General features: G+C 37.4%; 2 protein-coding genes across 7 annotated transcripts; both read right to left on the bottom strand.

Moving 5' to 3' along the window:
* Nucleotides 1-6,976: 6,976 nt before the first annotated feature.
* LOC137831335 (cytochrome P450 71D11-like) lies at nucleotides 6,977-9,409 on the bottom strand. Its single transcript, XM_068638971.1, has 2 exons — nucleotides 8,364-9,409; nucleotides 6,977-7,924 (listed from the first exon to the last, which is right to left on the bottom strand). Exons 1-2 carry the CDS (start codon nucleotides 9,264-9,266, stop codon nucleotides 7,301-7,303), a joined length of 1,527 nt encoding a protein of 508 aa, XP_068495072.1. The 5' UTR covers nucleotides 9,267-9,409; the 3' UTR covers nucleotides 6,977-7,300.
* Nucleotides 9,410-16,387: 6,978 nt separating this feature from the next.
* LOC137831336 (cytochrome P450 71D11-like) lies at nucleotides 16,388-21,699 on the bottom strand. 6 transcript variants are annotated; one of them, XM_068638972.1, is made up of 3 exons: nucleotides 20,714-21,698; nucleotides 17,387-17,493; nucleotides 16,388-16,610 (listed from the first exon to the last, which is right to left on the bottom strand). In XM_068638972.1, exons 1-2 carry the CDS (start codon nucleotides 21,617-21,619, stop codon nucleotides 17,458-17,460), a joined length of 942 nt encoding a protein of 313 aa, XP_068495073.1. In that variant the 5' UTR covers nucleotides 21,620-21,698; the 3' UTR covers nucleotides 16,388-16,610; nucleotides 17,387-17,457. The 6 variants fall into 6 exon arrangements, with proteins under 6 accessions (XP_068495073.1, XP_068495075.1, XP_068495074.1 ...); XM_068638974.1 differs by having other exon boundaries at nucleotides 16,482-16,610; nucleotides 17,387-17,490; nucleotides 20,714-21,699; XM_068638973.1 differs by having other exon boundaries at nucleotides 16,488-16,602; nucleotides 20,714-21,699.
* Between the last annotated feature and the right edge of the window lie 3,561 nt (nucleotides 21,700-25,260).

A 25,260-nucleotide genomic window follows, 5' to 3' on the forward strand; every position in this document is an offset into this window, starting at 1 on the left:
GTAAACAAGTAATTATGAATAGGTATTTGTTTATAATTACAAAATGATATTTAGGAAATGTTAAAAGTTAGAAAATATAATTCGTTAAAATTCGTTGTTAAATGAATGGATTAATTTTGATTAAGTGAATATTTTATGTCGTGTGTAATAGGGTTTTGTACACATAAAAATGTCGAAAAACAAAAATTGTATGTGAAATTAAAAATTATAATATCTAATTTTAAAAAAATTAAAAGTTTTAAAAAAATGATAAAGACCAACTTGTAAAACTTTCATTTATTACAAATATGAGAATTTTATATATTGTAAAACAAATTGCAACATGTAACGAAACACATGTAAAATTAAAAATTAAAGTAAATCCAACTTTGAGAAGTTTCCTTCACGATAAAGATAAGAACTTTTATATATAATTTTAAAGAAGACTAAAATATGTAAAGAAACACCACTAACAATAGGGATTAAAACAATAATAGATATGGTATAAACATAGGAACTACAACAACAATTAAAATTAATCATCAATTAGTTACTCTCCACTATTAGTCCATGATGCTCTATAATCCAAGTATACTGGTTCGACCTTCATCAAATTTACAAAATTGACATGATATTGGATTGAGAAAACTGAGAATGACTAAATCAGGTTCTGCACATCTTCATCATTTTTTTTTTATATAAAGTTTTCGTGTTAGGCATTACTATGCAACTTGACATCTCAGCTAAGCTGACACCTCAAGTAACAACAATTATCTGCCATCACATGAAAAAATATTATTAAAAAAAGAAAAAAGAAAGAAAATACAAAAATATGGGGGGACTAGACCAAAACCCATATGTTAACACAAACGATACATAGGTAGATTATACCTATTCATAAATAATTCTAAGAACAGACTAGCAGGGAGTCTATTATACCAATGAAAAGATTCTCTATGAATAAATCCTAAATTAGCCAACTTATCAGCACACGCATTCCCTTCACGAAAAATATGAGTTACCCTAAACCTGATTGTCCCACAAAAATTAAGACAAGTATTCCATCGATTCTGAAGCATCCACGGAACATTAGTCCTAGCAGTAAACGCAGCACAAACCAAGGCAGAATCACATTCAAGCCAGACATTAGTAAGTCCCATTTTTTGAGCTTCCTCCATAGCATGTATAACTCCATAAAACTCAGCAACCAAAGCAGTTTGAACTTCAAGAAACGCTGAAAAAGCACCAATAAATTCTCCCATACTCCCACGAAAAATACCTCCACAAGTAGCAAGACCAGGATACCAGCCCCATCAGTATTAATTTTGACCCAGCCTGGTGAAGGAAATTCCCATCTAATAGGAAGAGGACGAAGAACTTTACCGCTACGAGTCTTAATACCGAAAAACTTAATCACGTTGAAGTCCAACATATCATTCTTCATTGAAGCTTTAGACGAATTTCCCACTAGACAAGTTAAATCTTTAATTATCGAAATAGCCTTAGAAACCTCAATCTTATCCTGAAATCTAACATAATTCCTCATACGTCATATCATCCATATAGAAAAGGTTATCACCGCAAGCTTAATCAATTTAACCAGAGGACTACCATCACTCTTAATAAAAGAAAGTATATCATCCTTATTAGAGAAATGAGAAGTAAGAAAAATTTGTCGTACCCAACTCCAAATATGCAATGCGTTAGAACATTCAAAAAATAGATGTTGAATAGATTCCTCTTGCTTTTCACAAAGCGAACACATAGAACATATATGCAAACCCTTATTCTGAATATGTTGATCTGTAGGAAGTCGCCCATGAAAAATTTTCCAGAGTACTAGAGTTTTGGAAGGCGGAATAGATGCAGACCAAATGAATTTACCCCAACCACCTGGAACTCTGGTTCCAAGAAAAAAGTCCTAGCCGATTTAAGAGTGAAACGACCAGACTCATTTAGAATCCAATTAGGAATATCCTGTTCCTCTCTAATCATGATATGATTAAAAAAAAGAGGCATCTGCTGTAAAGAGAAGGGAATATTCCAATCACAACCTGTCCAAAATTGAGAGACTGTATCCGGAATGCTAACACCATCAGATAACCCTGCAATATTTGCTAAAGAAGTAGTAGAGCACCATTTATCATTCCCGAAATTAATAAAAGAACCTGTACCAACAGTCCAATAAGTATAGTCAAGTATGGTAGAATAAAATTGCTTAATTCCAGGCCAAAGAGAGGAAGATCTATAAACCGTTCGAAATTCATATTTTGATTTAAGAACCCTGGCTTTCAAGAGTAAAGACCAAGGTTTTTCGCTATAAGCAAAGTTCCAAGCAAGCTTAAGAAGATATGCATTATTTTCATGATGAAGATTAATGATATTCAAGCCTCCATCCTCAAGAGGTGAACAAATTTTCCCCCAATTAACGGTAGCAATACCTTTTTTCAGAATATCACCAGTCCAAATAAAATTCCGACACCACTGCTCAACTTGCTTAATAAGTGAAACAGGCCACTTATACATATTAAAACTATAAGCTAGAGATCCAGTAATCACTGTATTGACCAGCTGAATTCGACCCATCATGCTAAGAGATTTACCTTTCCAAGATGCGAGCTTCAATTTAACTTTATCAGCCAAAGGTTGAAGAAACCGACACTTTGGAGCACCAACAAAGATAGGCACTCCTAAATAATGGAAAGGCAAACAACCATGACTACAAGAAAGAATATTTTGAATTTTTTTGACAAATCTTGGAGAATTATCCATGGTGAAGAAACTACTTTTAGAGTTATTTATATATTGACCAGAAAAATCACCATATGTTTTAAGAAAAGAACTCAAATTTCTAAGAGACTTAATATCCCCCCTACAAAAAATAAATATGTCATCAGCATACAAAATATGAGAGGGAGTGAGATAACCGTGCGGACTGGCCATATTTAAAATCTTCTTATCATTCACAAGCTTAGAGAGACCTCTACTAAGAACTTCCTCTGCAAGACAGAAAAGTAAAGGAGACAATGGATCACCTTGTCTTACCCCTCGACTGCAAGGAAAAAAACCCACCAAACTACCACTTATTCTTATAGAAAGCATAGCTGAACGGAGAATTGTACTAATCCAACCGACAAATGAGGGGTGAAAACCAAAGCGTTTTAAAACTAATAATAAGAACTTCCAACTTAGAGTGTCAAAAGCTTTATGAATATCAACTTTGTAAGCCACATTACCTCCTCTAACCTTTTTAGAAAGAAGGTTAATAACTTCAAAAGCAATACCAATGCAATCCTGAATCTGTCTACCCTGCACAAATCCATATTGATTAGGAGAAATGATTCTAGCAGCCACAAGTGCAAGCCTATCCGCCAGTATCTTGGAAATAATCTTAAACTTGAAATTAGCAACAGCAATTGGCCTGTAATCTTTAATGGAATCAGCACCCTGAACCTTTGGAATAAGAGATACCACATTACTATTCATTCCAGAGAGAACCCAGTTTTGTTTAAAAAACTGTTGAACAGCATTGCAAACATCTGTCCCAATAATTTCCCAGCAAGAATGATAGAAAACACCACCAAAACCATCAGGACCAGGAGCACTATTACCGTTAAGATTAAAAACAGCATTTTTAATTTCAGAGAAATCTGGACACTTAATCAACATCATATTCTCCTCGGAGGAAACCAACGCAGGAATATAAGTGCCAATAAAATCTTCCATATTATCAATATCCAGAACATTAGAAATAGACTCAGCATAAAGATTTTTATAAAAGTCCAAAATATGATCCTCAATGATTTTAGGATCCTCCGTAACCTCATTATCAATCCGTAGACGATGAATCCCACTAGAATTATATCTCCTTTTGACCACCGCATGGAAAAAAGCAGTATTTCGATCTCCATCCTTGAACCATAACATCCTAGCCCTTTCTTTCCAAAACAAATATTGACAGTGAAGAGCATGATCAAGCTCCTCCTTAGCAATCTTTTCTTGACAGAGAAGTCCATCACTATCAAACAAACTAGCAGTCTCTAAGCTTTTTTGAATACCAAGAAGGATGTCCTGCTTAAGAAGAACTCCATTATGAACATTACCAAAAGAATTTTTATTCCAGTCTCGGAGCTCAAGTTTCAACCTTTTTAACTTATGTTGCAAGATAAACATAGGACAACCAACAACCTGATTAGCCCAAGAATCATGAATAAGCTTTAGACACGAAGTGTCTTGAAGCCACATCGAAAAGAAACAAAAAGTGCTAACCTTCCGCAAAGAATTACTAGCAAGACTAGCAAGAATAGGGGAATGATCAGAACAATTTTTAACAAGAACCTGATAAGAACAAGATTCCCATTCATCCAGACACACTCCATTACATAAAGCCCTATCCAGTCTTCTGTGAATTCTATGCAACCCTTTCCTTCCGTTACACCAAGTATAACAAGATCCAGTAAAAGGCATACAAGAAAGATCATTAGTATTAATCCAGTCCATGAATTCATTACAAGAAACCTGATTAGGAGACACCCCCCCTTTACAGTCATCCGCCGAGAGCACAGCATTAAAATCTCCCAGAATACACCAAGGCCCTGTGAAGAAACTAAGATCCCTCCATAAAAATCATCTAGACAAGTATGTGTTAGCACCATAAACACCTGCAAAGCTAAAACTCTTATCCTGCAGACGACAAGTTACAGAGATAAATTGATCATTAACCAAGAAATTTTGGACAAGATTAGGAACCGACAAACACCAAAGCTTAGCAACTTTATTAACAATAGGAGACGTAGCCACCAAATGCATATTAACAGATTTGAAAAGGACGTCGAAAGCATTAGTGTACGACATCATGGGTTCAGCAAGAAAAACCATGAGAGGTTTATGTAGGTTAAGTAAACTAAGCAACATCTCCACAGTTTTGTGGTTCCCCAATCCTCTTACATTCCAAAAAAAAGAAGAGACCTTCATTGCGACGTTGTAGAGAGAACTGCCTTAGCAGTTTTCCTGGATTTACCAGTCCCCTTAGGTGGTCTCCTTGGTTTTCTTTTAGTGCGAACTGCTTCCTCCCCATTATCACTGTCATCCTCCTCCATGTCATTAGAGTCAGTCCAAAATTTTGAAACAACCTGATTTTCAATATGATAAGAATTAATTCCAACAATGGTAGGCGGAATAGTTGATGCTCCAATATGAGAATCAACTCCCACATCTGTAGTTTCCAAACCATCAAGAGAAGAAAAGTGATTTTGAAGGACCAACGATATTGCTTTAACATCCCCAAGATATTTAGCCTTTCGAGGGGAGGGATGAGGCGACTGAGATGGTACAGTCACAATAGCAGAGACCTCCACATTAGGAACTGGAGCATTAGTATCCGCATGTGATTTAACCCTCTGAGGAGAGGTAGTACGCAACGGAGATGGTACAATCACAGGAACAGATACCTCCACATGATGATCATCAATAAAAGTTGTTGAATTTGACTCTGAGTCCTTTGCTTGCATAACAGCAAGTGAGTCCAAAGTGGGAGTGGACAACCCCTGCTTGGGTGAGGACCTATCATGATCTGAAGCATCCTCCAGAGGAGGCATATCTGCAAAAACATCCTCCCCTCCACCTGTTTCATCAACTTTCAACTTATCAATGAGGCCTTCCACGAGTTTTGTCTCCGGATCTTTTTTCCTATATTCTTTACGTTGTTTAGGAATCACGGTCCTCCCTTGGTCCCGTTCATCAGAAGATGCCTTCTGAGAAGGTTTATGTTGAGGCCCAAGAACACGACCCTGGTCATGGATCGCCCGACACTGAGCAAGCTCGTGCCCAATCATCTTACAATGAGAGCAAAAAGGAGGGAGCCATTCATATTCCACACCAGCTACAAAAGCAAAGTCTGGACGTTCAACCAAAAGTTGATCGGAGAGAGGGGACAGAAGATCAATATCCACCAACACTCTAGCAAACATACCCCTATTCTTTCTCATAGTATGCTCATCCAAAGACAAAGGAGTACCAAGGCCTCTAACGATGGAATATATTGTATTTGGTTTCCAATACTCCAAAGGCAAATGGTAGATTCTAACCCATGTTTGAGTTTTGGTATTCTTCATGGTAGCTGGGACAAAGTCTTTTGTCCAGGCAAACAATCTCAATAAACCAGGAGATAACTTGAGGGAACCCATTCCGAGGGTCCATCTCATGTCTTCTATAGAAGCAAACTCAAACTCATAGAAACCCTTTCCAAGAGGAATTGCTTTCCATGGTCCAAGAGCTTTCCACACCGGCTGCAACTTTTTAGTTGAATCCAGGTGTGTGAGAGGTTTATCCCCCTTAGATAGAATAACCCGACCATGGAGATGGGTTTTGCAATCCTCAAGACCAGCCAAGTAATCTGCCTCATCAATCTGGACAGCAATCATGTCACCCTTAATACAAGGGGTAGGTAGTTGGGACAAAGGAATATCACATGTATTTCCCAAAGCCTGAGCAAAAGTCTTCCTTTGACCGGACATGGAATATACTTTATTATCAGGACAGACTTTTCGATCGATCAAACAAGTCCATGGAATGAGGAAACCCGCAGAGCCCTCCGCCATGTTAAAAGGCTAACAAGTCCGAACCTATAGTAGGAAACCCTAAAACCCCCAAATCTTCAATTTAGGGTTTCACGGTGGTTGGGTCTATGCGGCGACGCTCGTTTGACAGTGGTGCGGCCCGCTCTGCAGTGTGGCAGCGTCGTTTGGTGTGGCCAGAGCACAACGGTGGAAGAATGATGTTAGAGGACGATGGTTCCTTCAACCTGTAGTGCTTCCTTCAACCTGCTTCAAACCTCGCCCTCCATCAAATTGACTGGAAAAATGAAAGCTCTTGGACAAAAATGGAAGAGGTGTCGCGGCTGTGAAGATATAAGGGGTGCTCCGGTTCACAACAATATCAAATAAAAAGTTGCAGTGTGAGGTTAAGAGAAAAGTAAAGTTTTTAAACAATTTAAATAGAGGCAAAATTGGAATATCACATAGATGAATAATGGAGCTGCAGGAGCACCCATTGAGGTGCAGGGAGAATTTGCCAAAAAAGATCGTATTTTTTTATATTGCAATTCATGTTTAAACACACTTAAATAACAGAATAAAAGATCTTGCTTCTTGACTTTAGGAACTCCTACTAATCATGAAAAATAATATAAAAACTTAAATCATCCACTACACACAAAGTGACGGACTTTTTTCTCAAGTTATTCAAAGATTAAAACTGCTATGATAGCATAAGAGTGCACGACCTCAACATCACCAAAGGTTTCAAGTTCTCAGTCTGAAATTCATGGGACAGGCAGAGGAAGATAAGGAAAAGGAACCAAGAACAGATCATGCTTTCTTCTAACTGTGATTCCAAACTCTTCACTCATGTCCAATTCTTCACTTATCATTCCACTTGGAAGCTTCCAATCAAAGTGATATAACAACATTGCAAGGGTCACTTCGACAACTCTGGATGAAAATGTGCTTCCAGGGCATATCCTTCTTCCAGCTCCAAAAGGAATGAACTCAAAGTTATTCCCTTTGTAGTCAACAGTGCTGTCGATGAATCTCTCGGGATAAAACCTCTCAGGTTCAGTCCAATAGTTTGAATCTCTTCCAATTGCCCAAGCATTGACTATGACCTTGCTTTTGGCTGGTATGTTATAGCCATGTATCTCACATGTTTTACCACATTCTCTTGGAAGCAAAAGAGGAAGTGGAGGGTGGAATCTCAAGGTCTCTTTCACAACTAGTTTCAAATATTTGAGTTCGTTGATGTAATTTTCATCAACCCTTCCTTTCATGTTGAATACCTCTCTAACCTCAGCTTGTGCTTTTCTCATTATTCTTGAATCCTTTATTATTTCAGCCATCGCCCAATCTATGGTTGTTGCTGATGTCTCACCTCCAGCAGCAAAAATGTCCTTAAAAATAGTTTATCAATCAAAAAGGTTAAAAGTAAAGAAATAAACAGACTGCATGCTTCTAGAGTTATTAGGCAAATGTTTTACTACATCAAAGATCTTTCGAGTGGAAAATAAGATATAGAGGGGGAAAAGTGTTTAGATATTTAGGAGCATTTTTGTTTCCTGCTCTCTTTTTCGGTTTTAAAAATTGTTTTCCAAAGATGCTATTCAATTATCAGTTTCTCCCCCAGAGTGTGTTAAGTTTTGAAAATTTCTTCCGAAAAAAGTGTTTTAGAAACATAAACCAGAAATTTCTAGTTTCTTCATATTTTTAAAACTAAAACCAGTTTCTGAAAATAGAAATCAAACTCATCCTTATTAACTAATTCCACTTTCATAGCAAGTATGAGAAAGGTTATGATCATAAAATGTATTTGCAAGAGGTTATGATCCATACCAGAATTATAGCCTTGACGTTGTTCCTAGTTAAAGCAAAATCCTGGTTGTTACCATCATCATATTGCATGAGAACATCCACAAGATCTTCTGCTTCCCTTTCGTAATCCTTGGCCTCTGACCTTGCCTCTTTATGCTCATTGATGATGCCTTCCATTATTTGATCGGCTAGTTGATGCAACCTCTCAAGCTTGGGCCTGATGCCAGTAACATGTTGCAGCCAAGTAGCAGAAGGAAACAAATCTCCAATGTCAAAACCTCCTATAAGTTTTATCAAATTTTTAACCGCTGCTATGAAGTTTTGTTGGTCTTTGTATTTCTTGCCAAAGGCAGACCTCGAAGCAATTGAATAAATTGATGAAAGTACAGCTTGAGTGAGATTGATGGGAGATCCTTTCTTTGAATCTATCCATTTGACAAGATTGGAGAGCTCCTCTTCTCTAATTGGTTGGAATGAGTTGACACGTTTTAGGCTTAAAAGCTCCAGTGTGCAAATTTTTCTTAGCTGCCTCCAATAATTTCCATAAGGAGCAAAAGCTATATCTGTGGAATTGTAAGATATGATTTCACTAGCTAGGATTTTAGGCCGCGTGGCAAAGTTAATATCATGGGTTTTCATGACTTCCTTAGCACACTCAGGGGATGAAATGACAATAGTAGAAATCTCTCCAAGTTGAAGATGCATCAAGGGTCCATATTTTAAGGCCAGGTCTCTTAGTTTTCTATGTGGCTGAGAGGATAGCAGATTGTGTATATTTCCTATAATAGGTAGCTTTGTAGGCCCATGAGGTATTTTAGAAGTTGTTTCATATGTTTTTCTGGGTTTGTTTCCAATTTTTTGTACTATAAGGGCTAAGAAGATAAAGAAGATAAGAGCTGAAAAGTAGAGGACAAGTTGAGCCATGGAAAAGAAGCAGATTTCTAATGTGAGTGTGATGCTGCTAGTGTCTGTTTATATACTATACGTTTATATATTATACACATTACTCAGCATTTCTTAACATCGTTTTTTGGTACCTTGTGATCATCTTGGTTTCTCCTATATTGAGATTTTTGTGTATGAGTCCTTTTCATGAATAGTTAGACTAACAGACATAAGTGCAACTTGGTGGTTTTACATATCACTCTTTGTGCTTTTATTTCCCCATTATGGTTTTGCATGCAGATATTTGAACTAGTTGAGTTGGCACGTTAATTTAGATAGTCATGTGAGTGCCATAAGAGTTTACCTATAATACTGTGAATGGCACGAGAGTTCAGAGAATCACCTGAGTGACATAAGAGTTTAGGTAATAATACAAGTGACACGAAAATTTAGGTAATCATGTGAACTCTATAAGAGTTTTGACAATCATTGATATCGCAATCAAATGATTTCTATAATACAAGAGTGAAAGAAAAGAGATTTTGTCTTAGCACTGTTTGTGTTTTTATTTCCCCGTACGGTACAATACATCCAATATTTAGCAGTGGCACACTTTTGCATACAAATCAGAATTTAGTTTCTAGACAAGTAGGGGTGGCAAAGTTGGCGGGCCATGTGGGCCGTCCCGCGGTAAAAACGCGGGGTGGGTTGATGTTTTCAACCCGCTAACCCGCATTAGTCCGTCCCGCATAACTCGCGGCCCACGCGGGCCAATAGCGGGGCGAGGCGGGCTGGCCCGCTAGCCCGCAAAAAAAAAATTAAAAAAAAATAATTGACTTGACTTGTTAGAATATAACTTTCTCTATTCATCAATTCTTAAAATTTATTTTATAGTGGTTCATTACATTACAACACTAAGGGTTCTAATTAAATCTAGTGTGATTAAACTATTTCTTACAAAATTTGAAGGTTCCTTTTAAGTGATCATCCCTTTATATTGAGACAATGATTTAACAAGACATAAAGTTAATTTTATATTTTGTGAGTGCATGAAACACGGGAATCAATCTCGTTAAAAAAAAACTTTCTCTATTAAGTAACTGGTATAGACATATACATAAATTTTATATCCTGAATCCTTTGTTGCGTTGGTTCTAAGCTTGGTTTCATGAACATTGATTTCCAACCTCTCAGGATTAGACAATAAACTTCTAAAAAGAATATAATAAATCATTAATTTTGAAATCTTTTTTTTTTCTTTTAGATGTTTCTGCAACACTCAATTGTTTTTTCTTCTACGGTTAAAAAAAAAAGCGGGCCAACCCGCATGCGGGGTGGGTCATGAAAACCAACCCACATTTTGTATGCGGGACGGGCCTAAGCGGGGCGGGCCTATGCGGGGTGGGTTGGCCCGCTTTGCCACCCCTATAGACAACCTTGGATTATCTGAGCTGCCACTCGAAAATCATTCAGAATTTAGATTTTAGAGAATCGAATTTTGAGCTGGATTTTTATTTTTTTTTTTACGTTTTGATTTATTAAATAATATGAAAAGAGGAATTTTTTGTGTGGAAAATATAATAATAATTAATTGAAAATAATTTTATTTAAAGAAAATATTAAAATTAATTAATAATAATTATTATTATTATATATTTAGTAAGTGTATAGAATTTAATTATTTAGAGAAGTAAAACGTGAGATAAATAAATATTTAGAAATATATATTTTAATGAAATATAAATAAGCAAATTTTTTAAAGAATCGAAAATGTAATGGAATGTATGTATGTTATATAATTGCATTGGTTGAGTTAAAAAATATATATTAATTTAAAAAAATAAGTGTATGTAATATATTACTTTAGAGAAAGATAGTTGTTCCTGCTAGGGAGATGAGACCTAGAGAACTGTTGAAGTCTTCTTCTCCTTCCTTCGGTCGGTCAGGTGACTGGGTAGTGAACTGAGGTTCTCTTTGTCCTCCTGCTTCTCCTTCGGCCCTCGGTCTCGGCTGAACACCGGATGGTGGGGGTACCTGCGAAGGCACTCCGACGCTCAAGTCAGTAAAGCGGGTGGTCAGCTCTCAGAGTGATAAATGACATACCTTACTCCTTGGGATGCGTACTATTTATATTATTCTAGTGGGCCTACCTTGTTGGGCCCATTTATCGAGGTGGACACCTCTTAGGTTTGCATTACCTAATTCTTAATGATAGATTAACTTCACTGATCTTGGTTTGAGCGTTAACTATAATAGGGGTCGGCCATCGGCCAAATCATCATGGCATGGGTCGGCCATCGGCCATGTTTCAGTGGTCTCGGTCGTCTCGGCCAAGTCTTCTAAGGTCTCGGCCCCTCGGGCAAGTCTTCTAAGGTCTCGGCCCCTCGGCCATCTCGGCCAAGCCATCCAAGGTCTCGGCCTCTCGGCCAAGCCTTCTAAGGTCTCGGCCCCTCGGCCTCTCGGCCAAGTCTTCTAAGGTCTCGGCCTCTCGGCCAAGTCTTCTCAGGTCTCGGCCTCTCGGCCATACCGGTACACTTGCCCCCCAGGCTCAAGGGCAGATGTGTTACATATGTCCGATGAGTCTTTAATGATGGGTGTCGGTCGGTTTCCCTTGATCATGCGGCTATTCCATTTCTCGAGGTGTGACGTGACCCTAGGTGTGATCAAATAAGTTGGATTTGGGCGGTCGGCTTTTTAATTGTGATTTTAATCGAACAAGAACGGGCGATCGGCCATTTAATTGTGATCTTTAATCGAACAACTAAGGATAGGTGGCCAGCTATTACTTGCGATGTTAATCGAGCAAGTGTAGCGGGCGGTCGGCCATTTTGATTGTGGACGTGTAACTCGAGCAAATAAAATATGGGCGATCGGCCGATATTTGCGAGCGTTAAACTCGAGCGAGTAAAATGTGGGCGATCGGCCAATATTTGCGAGCGTTAAACTCGAGCGAGTAAAATGTGGCCGATCGGCCAATATTTGCGAACGTGTAACTCGAGCAAATAAAATGTGGGCGATCAGCCATTTTAATTGTGAACGTGTAACTCGAGCAAATAAAATGTGGGCGATCGGCCAATATTTGCGAGCGCTAAACTCGAGCGAGTAAAGTGTGGGCGATCAGCCATTTTAATTGTGAACATGTAATTCGAGCAAATAAAATATGGGCGATCGGTCAATATTTGCGAATGCTAAACTCGAGCGAGTAAAGTGTGGGCGATCGGCCATTTTAATTGTGAACGTGTAATTCGAGCAAATAAAATATGGGCGATCGGTCAATATTTGCGAATGTTGGAATCGAACAAGCGGGCGTTTGCTAGGCCGGCACTTGCGATGTTAATCGAGCAAGTGCGCATTCGGCAGGCCGGCACTTGCGATGTTAATCGAGCAAGCGGGCATCGGCAGGCCGGCACTTGCGATGTTAATCGAGCAAGCGGGCAGTCGGGCAATACTTGCGATGTCATCGAGCAAGTTTGGTTGGCGATCGGCCGGCACTTGCGATGTTTAATCGAGCAAGCGGGCAGTGGGCGGCCGGCACTTGCGATGTTTAATCGAGAAAGCGGGCGTTCGGCCAATACTTGCGATGTCATCGAGCAAGTTTGGTTGGAGATCGGCCGGCACTTGCGATGTTAATCGAGCAAGCGGGCAGTTGGGCGGCCGACACTTGCGAATGTTGGAATCGAACAAGCGGGCGTTTGCTAGGTCGGCACTTGCGATGTTAATCGAGCAAGCGGGCATTCGGCAGGCCGGCACTTGCGATGTTAATCGAGCAAGTGGGCATTCGGCAGGCCGGCACTTGCGATGTTAATCGAGCAAGCGGGCAGTTGGGCGGCCGGCACTTGCGATGTTAATCGAGCAAGAGGGCGTTCGGCAGGCCGGCACTTGCGATGTTAATCGGTCAAGCGGGCGTTCGTCAGGCCGGCACTTGCGATGATAATCGAGCAAGCGGGCAGTCGGGCGGCCGAGAAGTCGGCCAAGCATTGAGACTTGATGGCGCTCCTCGGCTCATAGCGTATGTCGAACTTGGAGAGTTCGACCGACCATCCTATCATCCTCCCTGCAAGGTCCGGTTTAGATAAAATTTTAAAAATAGGGTAGTCGGTTCTTACAGTTATGGAGTGATTTTGGAAATAGGGGCGCATCCGCCTTGCCGTGAGGACGAGTGCGAGAGCCTCCTTCTCAATCATCTGATATCGGGTCTCGGCCGAGTGGAGGGTTCGGCTAACATAGTATACGGGTCGCTCCTCGCCCTCGGCTTCCAGCACTAGGGCAGCGCTGACTGCTTCTTCCGAGGTTGCTAGATATACCAGGATTGGGTTGTCGGGCCTCGGCTTCTGGATGACGGCCGGGGATGTGAGGAACTCCTTGAATTGTTTGAAGATTTCCCCACATTGGTCGTCCCAGACAAATTTTTTGCCCTTTCGGAGCAACTGGACCATCGGCCTCGTCCTCCTGGCGGTAGTCTACGCCCTTGAAGTCTTCGTCCGTGAAGGTGATGGGTGGCATCCTCGGCCGGAATGCCACTGCGTTGACCTGGTGTACCGCCCAGAGGTGTTTCTTCCGAGCGTTGTTTGTGCTTCCTCCCCCGGCGAAGCCGCCGGCTATAGTGTTGATAACTTCTCGATTACCTCTCATATCTCGGCCTCCCTGGGGGGATCGTCCCTTTGAGGGGGGTCGGCCCTCGCAGGTTGTCGGTCGCCTCTGTTATCTCGGCCATTTTGTCCGCCTGGGTGGATCCGCCCGGCCCGGAGGGTCTCGGCCATTCCTGACGAAACGGTGGAGATGCCCAGCCTGGATAAGTTCCTCGATCTTATCCTTAAGGGCCTGACACTCGTCGGTTGAGTGTCCGGTGTTTTGGTGGTACCGACATTGCTTCCTCCGGTCGGTATTATTTCGGCTGGCCACCTTCCTTGGGGGAGGGATCAACTCGGCGTTGAGGGCCTCGTCCAAGATCCTCCCCCGCTTGGTCGCCAGGGGTGTATACCTTGAGAACCGGATCGGTCGTTCCTTTGACCCGGCCGCCCCTGACGATTCTTCTCTTCCTTGTTTTTCTCTCCACCGGCCTCGGCACGGGCCTGGTTACGGAATTCTCTCAGCTCTTCTAGCTGCATGTACTTAGCAGCTCTCTTTCTTAGCTCGTCCAGGCTGTCGGCCGGCTGCATGCACAGGTTGTCGGCAAAGGGCCCGGACGCAGGGCCGTCAGCATGTGGTGCATGGCGACGTCCGGACTCAGATTTCGGATGCTCATCGCCACTTTACTGAACCTATCCACGAAGGTTCTCAGCGACTCTCCCTTCTCTTGGCGAATGCCTACCAGAGCGATGGAGGTTAGATGGTGCGGCCGGCTGGTCGCGAACTGCGTTTCAAACTTTGTGACGAGCATGGCAAAGCTGTCGATGGAGTTGGGTGAGAGCTTGGTGAACCAACTAAGGGCTGCACCCTTCAAGGATGTGGGGAACACTCGGCACAAGACGGCGTCGTCCGAGGTGTAGAGACTCATATGGGTTGTGTAGGCGTCCATATGCTCGTCCGGGTCGGTCGACCTGTCGTATCGGTCTCGGTTGAAACACTTCCACTTCTCAGGAAGTGGGACTTCGATGATGTTGTTTGTAAAGGGATGTCGGCGGTTCGGGTCGGTCGTCGGGGTCGTCCGGGTGGACCTGATTAGGCACGACTCGTCGCCCATCTCAGTCTCGCGGGGAGGGGGTCGGCCTCTCGTCCCCTCGGCCACATCCGGGTTGGGGGGAGAGGTGTAGGACTTGCCGACCACGTTCGTCGGTATGACAGAGGGTCCGCCCTCCCCCAGCTTCTTTCTCATATCTTCGTTCTCCCTGCGGAGAACTTGCAGCTCTTGTTCATTTTTCTGAGCGGCCTCCTCGGCCTTTCTTCGCATCTCGGCCATCTCCCTCTGGAGAGACAGCAGCAGCATTGTTTGGTCGGCTTCAGTCATTCTTTCCATGCTTCTTGTTGAAACCATCTACTTTTTTCCTTCAGCTAGTTTCCCTCGGCCCCACGGTGGGCGCCAATTGTTCCTGCTAGGGAGATGGGACCTAGAGAACTGTTGAAGTCTTCTTCTCCTTCCTTCGGTCGGTCAGGTGACTGGGTAGTGAACTGAGGTTCTCTTCGTCCTCCTGCTTCTCCTTCGGCCCTCGGTCTCGGCTGAACACCGGATGGTGGGGGTACCTGCGAAGGCACTCCGACGCTCAAGTCAGTAAAGCGGGTGGTCAGCTCTCAGAGTGATAAATGACATACCTTACTCCTTGGGATGCGTACTATTTATATTATTCTAGTGGGCCTACCTTGTTGGGCCCATTTATCGAGGTGGACACCTCTTAGGTTTGCATTACCTAATTCTTAATGATAGATTAACTTCACTGATCTTGGTTTGAGCGTTAACTGTAATAGGGGTCGGCCATCGACCAAATCATCATGGCATGGGTCGGCCATCGGCCATGTTTCAGTGGTCTCGGTCGTCTCGGCCAAGTCTTCTAAGGTCTCGGCCCCTCGAGCAAGTCTTCTAAGGTCTCGGCCCCTCGGCCATCTCGGCCAAGCCATCCAAGGTCTCGGCCTCTCGGCCAAGCCTTCTAAGGTCTCGGCCCCTCGGCCTCTCGGCCAAGTCTTCTAAGGTCTCGGCCTCTCGGCCAAGTCTTCTCAGGTCTCGGCCTCTCGGCCAAGTCTTCTAAGGTCTCAGCCTCTCGGCCAAGTCTTCTCAGGTCTCGGCCTCTCGGCCATACCGGTACAATAGTAAACAAGTAATTATGTAGATTTATTTTATATGTAAACTAATAATATGAGTACGTCTTTGTTTATATATACAAAATGTTATTTAGGAAATATTGAAAATTATAAAATATAACTGGATAAAATTTGGAGTTGATAAATGAATTAATTAATTTTGATTAAGGGAATAAAGTGTTTTATGTCATGTCTAAGAAGGTTTTCTACATATAGAAATGTGGAAAAATAAAAATTGTATGTGAAACTAAAAATTGTAATATTTATTTTGAAGAATTTGAAGTTAAAAAAAATGATAAAGAAGGCTAACTTTTCTTCATCACAAAGATGAGAATTTTTAATTATTATAAAAAAAATTACAACATGGAAAGAAAAAACTATAATAATAAAGATTAAAACAAGTTCAACTTTTTGAACTTTTCTTCCATCATGACCAAGATGATAATTTTTACCATATAATTCCAAAGAAGACTAAAACATGTAAAGAAACACTTGTAACAACAAAGTTCAAAACAACAATAGACGTGGTACAAACATAAGAATTACAATAACAATTATAATTAATCACCAATCAATTAGACTCCTTCATTGTTAGTGCACGATACTCCATTACATGTTTTGCACCCAATCATGTTTTGCACATCTTCATCACTTGCAATAAAAATACATTAGTAAGTTTCTCTAGAAGGTAGCAGTGACCTATGATAAAAAAAAAACATTTGTAACATGAATACACAATAGTTCACTCTCAATAAGCATCTTTGTGTGGCTAAGAGTAACACCATTTGGGAACCTATACAATGTAGCATCCCATGTTTTTAACTTGTCATATCCATCATAAACGTGTGTTGACATAGACTATGTTGGATGGGATGTAATCCGAACATGCATTGGGTGGTTTGAGTGGCTCAAGACACGTGTTATCATTCTATCACATGCACGTTGTCACATGTTTATAACTTGTCATATTCACTAGAAATGTGTGATGACCTAAACTGTGTGGACAAAATGTAAACCTGACATATATTGGGTGACTTAGGTGGCTGAGGAAACATGTCATAACCCTATGACATGCATATTGCCATGTGTTTATGACCTAGATACAAAGAAGATCAAATGCGAGATTTAGTGTACAAAAAGTTGTGTAATTGTGTTTTGAATTGTGCATAAAATTTCTTATTTGCTAGAAGAGAGCAACTTGTGAGAATTTGGGTTGTGTGCCTAATCATTATAAATCCTTCATATTGTGAAATATACCCTATGAGCTTTCATTATTCTCTCTAAACGAAAGGTTTTCTCATTACATTGAGAGGTCTTGATCTCAAGGGGAGATTAGGACCGTGTACCTAGAGAGGTTAGAATACTTGGTGTACCTGGAGAGGTTAAAATGCTTGGTGTACCTATAGAGGTTGAAATACTTAGTGTACCTGCAGAGGTTAGAATACTTGGTGAACTTGCAAATGTTGAAAATACTGTGTGAAAACTTCTCTACATCTTTTCAATTGGTGAGACTTTCATTCTTCAGCTTTACCTGCTGATGAAAAAGGAAAAATGCAAATGAACATATTCAATATCATCTTATTAGAACCCCATTTTTCCAAACAGCTCATAAATTGTAGATAGATATGTATATGAATTCTCATGGTCCATGTCAGTAAATTGATGAGAGTACTTATCAAACTAAGGAATGTTGGTTTCATCGCCAATGTCTTAGTAGCACGAGGTATTGCAATGTTGGAAAATTGTTGTAGTCGCTATTGCATAGCATAATCACCAAGTGTTCTTCTGGGTGACAATTGTCTTTCTTCAACAATGTTGCTTTCTTCTTGAATTGGTTCAATGTGATTAGTAGAAGGGTTGAAAATTCTTCAATAGCTTATCTTTGCTATTCTTTTCTTTTCTTAATTTAGGGTTTAGGGTTTCTAAATCCAAATTTCTAAATCCAACTATAGTTGATCTCTAGAAACTTGTCCTCTTAATATCATATATCATAAACTAGCTCATGCAAGGATTAACACAACAATAATAATTTAAAATACAGAAAATATAATTAATTTTTAAAAATAAAAGAAAAAAACTAACATAAAAACAAAAACAAAAAAAACTAACGAAAAAAAATTAAAATAAAAAACTAACAAAAAAAAACAAATTTAAAATAAAGAAAATATAAATATTTTTAAAAAATAAAATAAAAAAATTTAAAATAAAGAATAAAAAAATAATTTTTAAAAATAAAAGAAAAAGAAAAAAATTAAAATAAAGAAAAAAATAACTATGCTTTTAAATAAAAGAAAATAAAAAAATAATTTTTTAAAATAAAAAGAAAAACAAAAAATTAAAAATAAAGAAAAAAAACTATTTTTTTTAAATTAAAAATAAAGAAAAAAACTAATTTTTAAAAATAAATGAAAAAAATTAAAATAAAGAAAAAAACTAATTTTTAGAAATGAAATAAAAATAAATACATATTTAAAATTAAAAAAAATAACTATTTTTTTTAAAAAAAATCTCAATACTTGGTGAGTTAAACTTTAAAATCTTAAACAAAAATGGTTGTCCAACAAGGGCGCCAAAAACTTGTTGGGCTAATTTGACAAGTATACTAAGTCAAGTATTTTTATTTAAGTCAGATCATCAAAGATACTTCTCACTCAATTCCAAAGATTTAAATCAATAATAAAAATTCAAGCTTTAAGCGTAAAATGAAAATAAAAAAGAGCATAATGTTACAGATAAATATTTCCTCAAAACATAGGAGTTTGAAATTATTACATTCAATCCCAAAGAAGAGGAATTAGTCATTCCTGCCTCTAGGAGTTCCTCCCTTCTGTTGAGATTATTAAAGTCTAAGTTCAAGAGGGGGTGAATTGAACTTACAAAATTTTCACAAAGAATACTATTTATCCTCAACACCTTCTTCCTTCCTCTCTGCCTTATACCCTTATTTAACCTAATTAGACTTGGGTTAAGTAACATTTTTATTCATAATATATCTATTTGTTTCATCTCTCCTTAAATTCCTGAAAATAACACAAAATTGAGAATAAATAAATTTATTAATCTCAAAACTCCAAAATATATTATTAAATTCTAATTTTTCAAATTAGGGTTGAATCATAGTTTAATCAACAATTAAAATCAATAAATATCTAACTTTTTTACATGAAATTTTACTAAATAATGGCAATTATCAATTTTATTATTTTATTTTCTTATATATATACATATTGATCCATATCTAATTATTTAAAATTCTTGTTTTATTTTTTATTTTATTTTTATATTATTTAAAAACATAGTTTTTCATAATTCAAAGAAGTATGTGAAGTAATAATAAAATTAAAATAAAAGTAATTATTATTTTTATTTAATGAGTTTGGATAAAAGAAATTTATCTATATGCTTTCTTATTATTTTATACTCTTTGTATTTGTGTGAATGGTGGGTATAGATTATTGGCAAGAAAAAATATGACATATCTTAGTAGTCATCATGTTATGTTATTCTTGAAAGTGCCAAAGAATATGTCAGTTGAGAAAAATTCATAAAATTCATTACATTGAGTTAATGTTAATATATGAGTCTTTGTATTTTGGAAGTTACAGTTTGATACATATGAAAGGCAAGAATCGGGTGGCGGTAAGGAAGTTACCAAGTAGGTGATAATCTGGATAGCGCCATGGAATAGGATATTTATAGGCCAAACTTGGGACATCTGGATAGCGCCATGGAATAGGATATTCATAGGCCAGACTTGGGACTGTCTGATACCTACTCAACATCACCAATATTAGATTGTTAATATATATCTCTTTTTATTAGCATATGACCATAATTCTTGAGAAAATTATGATTGAACCAATGCAATTGTCTAATCACTTCCCAAAGTAACTTTTGATGTTCAGAGTGGATCATCCAATGTGAAATATGAATCCATGTGTCATAAAGTGAGATTAAGTCTTATGATTGAATCAAGTCATAGGGCCCATTATTATGGTTATAGGTCAAGTGATAGGGCCCCATTATGTCATAGAAAAGTTTCTCATTTATTATGTTTTTTTTGGAGTTTATGTTTCTATGGCACGCTATCTCTCAAAAAGGAAAATTCATGTTATCAATTGCTAGTTTTAATTGTGGGATAAAACTAACAGCAGAGACTTGTATAATTCATGTCTAAACACACTTAAATAACAGAATAGAAGATCATGCTTTATTGACTCTAGGAACACCTGATCATGAAAACTGCTATGATAGCATAAGAGTGCACGATCTCAACATCACCAAGGGTTTCAATTTCTCAGTCTGAAATCCATGGGACAGATTTATGGGACAGGCAGAGGAAGATAAGGAAAAGGAACCAAGAACAGATCATGCTTTCTTCTAACTGTGATTCCAAACTCTTCACTCATGTCCAATTCTTCACTTATCATGCAATATAGAGGGGAAAAAGTGTTTAGATATTTAGGAGCATTTTTATTTCATACTCTCTTTTTCGGTTTTAAAAATTGTTTTCCAAAGATGCTATTCAATTATCAGTTTCTCCCCCAGAGTGTGTTAAGTTTTGAAAATTTCTTCCGAAAAAAGTGTTTTAGAAACATAAACCAGAAACTTCTAGTTTCTTCATATTTTTAAAACTAAAACCAGTTTCTGAAAATAGAAATCAAACTCATCCTTATTAACTAATTCCACTTTCGTAGCAAGTATGAGAAAGGTTATGTTCATAAAATGTATTTGCAAGAGGTTATGATCCATACCAGAATTATAGCCTTGATGTTGTTCCTAGTTAAAGTAAAATCCTGGTTGCTACCATCCTCATATTGCATGAGAACATCCACAAGATCTTCTGTTTCCCTTTCGTAATCTTTGGCCTCTGACCTTGCCTCTTTATGCTCATTGATGATGCCTTCCATTATTTGATCGACCTGTTGATGCAACCTCTCAAGCTTGGGCCTGATACCAGTGACATGTTGCAGCCAAGTAGCAGAAGGAAACAAATCTCCAATGTCAAAACCTCCTACAAGTTTTATCAATTTTTTAACCTCTGCTATGAAGTTTTGTTGGTCTTTGTATTTCTTGCCAAAGGCAGACCTCGAAGCAATTGAATAAATCGATGAAAGTACAGCTTGAGTGAGATTGATGGGGGATCCTTTCTCCGAATCTATCCATTTGACAAGATTGGAGAGCTCCTCTTCTCTAATTGGTTGGAAAGATTTGACACGTTTTAGGCTTAAAAGCTCCAGTGTGCAAATTTTTCTTAGCTGCCTCCAATAATTTCCATAAGGAGCAAAAACTATACCTGTGGAATTGTAAGATATGATTTCACTAGCTAAGATTTTAGGCCGCGTGGCAAAGTTAATATCATGGGTTTTCATGACTTCCTTAGCACACTCAGGGGATGAAATGACAATAGTAGAAACCTCTCCAAGTTGAAGATGCATCAAGGGTCCATATTTTAAGGCCAGGTCTCTTAGTTTTCTATGTGGCTGAGAGGATAGCAGATTGTGTATATTTCCTATAATAGGTAGCTTTGTAGGGCCATGAGGTATTTTAGAAGTTGTTTCATCTCTTTTCCTGGGTTTGTTTCCAATTTTTTGTACTATAAGGGCTAAGAAGATAAAGAAGATAATAAGAGCTGAAAAGTAGAGTAGTAGTTGAGCCATGGAAAAGCAGATTTCTAATGTGAGTGTGATGCTACTAGTGTCTGTTTATATATACACATTACTCAGCATTCTTAACTACGTTTGTTGGTACCTTGTGAGCATCTTGGTTTCTCCTATGTTGGGATTTTAAATTTTACAAAGAAAGCAGTGAACCTTAGTTTGGTACAAATGGAGTTGGTTTGTTTAGTTGAATGAAGTCATTAGCTTTGAACTGAAAAGTCCTTTTTCATGAATAATTAATTGGAATCATTTAATTTAATTGACTTTTAATGCATGAGATAATCTCTGGTTGAAATATTATTTCTTAGGTACTTATTTTTCTTTGTCTTTAATATGATACTGCCAAACTTTTTATGGTTGAAGTTATGTGATTTTTATAATACAAGAGTGAAAGAAACGAATTGTTTTTTTCTGACATAGCACTCTCTGTGATTTTATTTTCCCAGAGGGCAAAGTGCAGCCAGAGAGAGAGCCAGTGGAAAACCAGCCGTAATTTTATTCCTGGGAATTGAATTTTGAGCTACTTTTTTTTGCGTTTTAATTTATTAAATAATATGAAGGGGGAATTTTGTGGGATTTATGACATAATTAATTAAATGGATATATTTGGAGGAGATATTAAAATTAATTTTAAAAATAACTATAGTAATTAATTATATTTAATAAGTGTGTAGGATTTAATTATTTAGAGTAAAGAGTGAGATAAATAAATACTTATAAGTAGATATATTTTAAAGAAATATAAGCAAAAATTTTAAAGAATTAGAAGAAAGTAGTGGAATGTATGTCATATAATTATATTGATTTAGTTAATATATATATATATATATATATATATATATATATATAAATTTTTAAAATATAAGTGTATGTAATATATTAATTTAGATAAAGATAGTAAACAAGTAATTATGAATAGGTATTTGTTTATAAATACCAAATGATATTTAGGAAATGTTAAAAGTTAGAAAATATAATTCGTTAAAATTCGGAGTTGTTAAATGAATGGATTAATTTTGATTAAGTGAATATTTTATGTCGTGTGTAAGGGTTTTGTACACATAAAAATGTGGAAAAACAAAAATTGTTTGTGAAATTAAAAATTATAATATCTAATTTTAAAAAAATTAAAAGTTTTAAAAAATGATAAAGACTAACTTGTAAAACTTTCATTTATTACAAATATGAGAATTTTACATATTATAAAACAAATTGCAACATGTAACGAAACACATGTAAAAATAAAAATTAAAGTAAATTCAACTTTGAGAACTTTCCTTCATGATAAAGATAAGAACTTTTATATATAATTTCAAAGAAGACTAAAATATGTAAAAAAAAACACCACTAACAATAGGGACTAAAACAATAATAGATATGGTATAAACATAGGAACTACAACAATAATTAAAATTGATCATCAATTAGTTACTCCCCACTATTAGTTCATGATGCTTTATATTCCAAGTCTACTAGTTCGACCTTCATCAAATTTACAAAATTGACATGATATTGGATTGAGAAAATTGAGAATGCCACTAAATCAGGTTCTGCACATCTTCATCACTTGTAAAAATAATATATTGGTAAGAGATGGAAGAGGTCCCAGCACCAACCCTTTGAGAGGCCACCAAAATGCTACATTGAGGCAACCACTAGAGTCATAGTCAAAGAGGGGTCAAGAGGACACATTTTACATGTCATAGACTCTAGTGTGTAATAGTTTTCTTAATTTTCTAGTCAAAATAGCATAGTTTAAATATTTTTGTAAATGTGATGAAACATGCAAAGTTGTACTTAAAAGGCTAAACCTAAGTTTAATTAGAAATGGATATTTCTAATTAAACTTAGGACCAACCCAATTTGACCCTAGATGAGCGTAAGTTCTAGATGAATTAGCACATGGAAGCATTCTAGAATCTTACCTCACATGGATTGAAAATAGGTGCCACTTTTCACATGTGCCAACACTTTGAATTTGGCTCTCATTTCATTTGTATTTGCCTCTTCCAATTCCAGCCCTCCAAGTCTATATAAGGAGGTGCTTGGTTCATGTTTTCACAAGATTAATTTGAGTAATGAAATGCTGCCAAAATGTGTCATTCTTACTCTTTTGCCTAAACTCTCTTAGGATTTAGGTGTTTAATCTTCAAACCTTTCACCTACAAAGAAAGTTGGTCGAACCTCTCTCACTCTCCTACTTCTCCTGCACCTCCAAGGCTACCACAACTCTTAGGAGAGCCTTGTTCCACCAACAATCCATTGATGCTTCCGCAAATTCCACCTCAAAAACGCTAGGATGAAGAGCTCAAGCTATCATTTGGTATCTAGAGCTATAGTCTTCAAGAGATAAGTGTCTCTTTTCATTTTTCTGTTTGAGTTATTCTTATTTTCATGTTGTTCATCTCTTGTTCATGTTGTCTTGCTGTTTTTACATTTTTAATTTGATTTAGATGTTGTTTTAAGCATTTCAATCGGTAGAAATTGTTCAAATTGTTCTTGAGCACCTTATTTTCAATTTTTGTGTAGGAATCTATGGTGAATTGTGTTGCTATTTTGATTTTAGGTTACTTGAGTCTTGTTTGAATTTTTGTTCGGTGCAATATGATGTTCTTGAGTTATTTTATTTTCTGAATCTATATGTTTTGTCTAGTCATGTAATTCCAAGAATGTCAACAAATCTTAGTAGTACTTTTCTTGATTCATTTGTTTCTTGTTTTGATTTGAGTGTTTAATTTGAATTCTAACTTGATTAGTTCCTTTGGTGCATTTTTCCTTTTAGTTTGAGTTCATATTTGTATGATAGATCCATACAAATTCCTATAACATTCACTCCATTGTGTTTTTTAAGTTTCTTTTTTTGTTTTTAATTCCAGAATTAGGATTCCTCTGTTTTTACAAATTCTGTTCTGGTTGTTTTGTGTTATGAAAATTAAATACGTTGAAAGAAAATTCTGAGATTCTGGAATTCAATGGTTTGATGTGATAGAAAAAGAAGAAAAAAAGAATTAGTTGAAAAGGAAAAATAGAAAAAAAAAAAGATAAATCACACAAAAAAGTGTGCATTCTGGCGCAAAAACTGGCAGTAATTGGACATTGATTTTGAAAATTTTATCACAATTAATTGGTGCATGTTTTTGGTGTGGTTCCAGCGCCAAAAGTTTTCTAAGAGACTGAATCGTTTGTGTTTAAATTTTCATAAGCAAATTCAAAATAGCCAGCTCAGCATAAATATTTTAAGTCACGCTTTCTGAACCTGAAATTTTCCAGTAGTGCTGTTTTGGTTTTTCAAATCAATTCTAGTGTCATTCTTTAGGTTCCTTTTGTGTGCTATCCTTTGTTGAGTGCCTATTTTTTTTATTTGCTTGTCCAATATCATTCTGAACTCTTTCTAGTTGTGTCATATCATTAAATCCAATTGCTGTGGTGTTGTTTTTAAAATTTAATTGTTTCTTGCTTTCTTTTCTTGACCTCTATATTGTTGGTGGATAAATTTCAATTGGTGCTTGTTAAGTGGAAATTGACTTGAGGAGAGTCTAGCTCTACTTAGTAGGTACTGCTTTGGAGAATTTAATTGCTTAAATCATAAGAGGTTCAAGGCAAGGAGCAGCAGTAAATACAAATACCAAAAACAAACCATA

Source organism: Phaseolus vulgaris, chromosome 6 (genome assembly GCF_000499845.2).
Source record: "Phaseolus vulgaris cultivar G19833 chromosome 6, P. vulgaris v2.0, whole genome shotgun sequence".
Taxonomy (NCBI): Eukaryota; Viridiplantae; Streptophyta; class Magnoliopsida; order Fabales; family Fabaceae; genus Phaseolus; species Phaseolus vulgaris.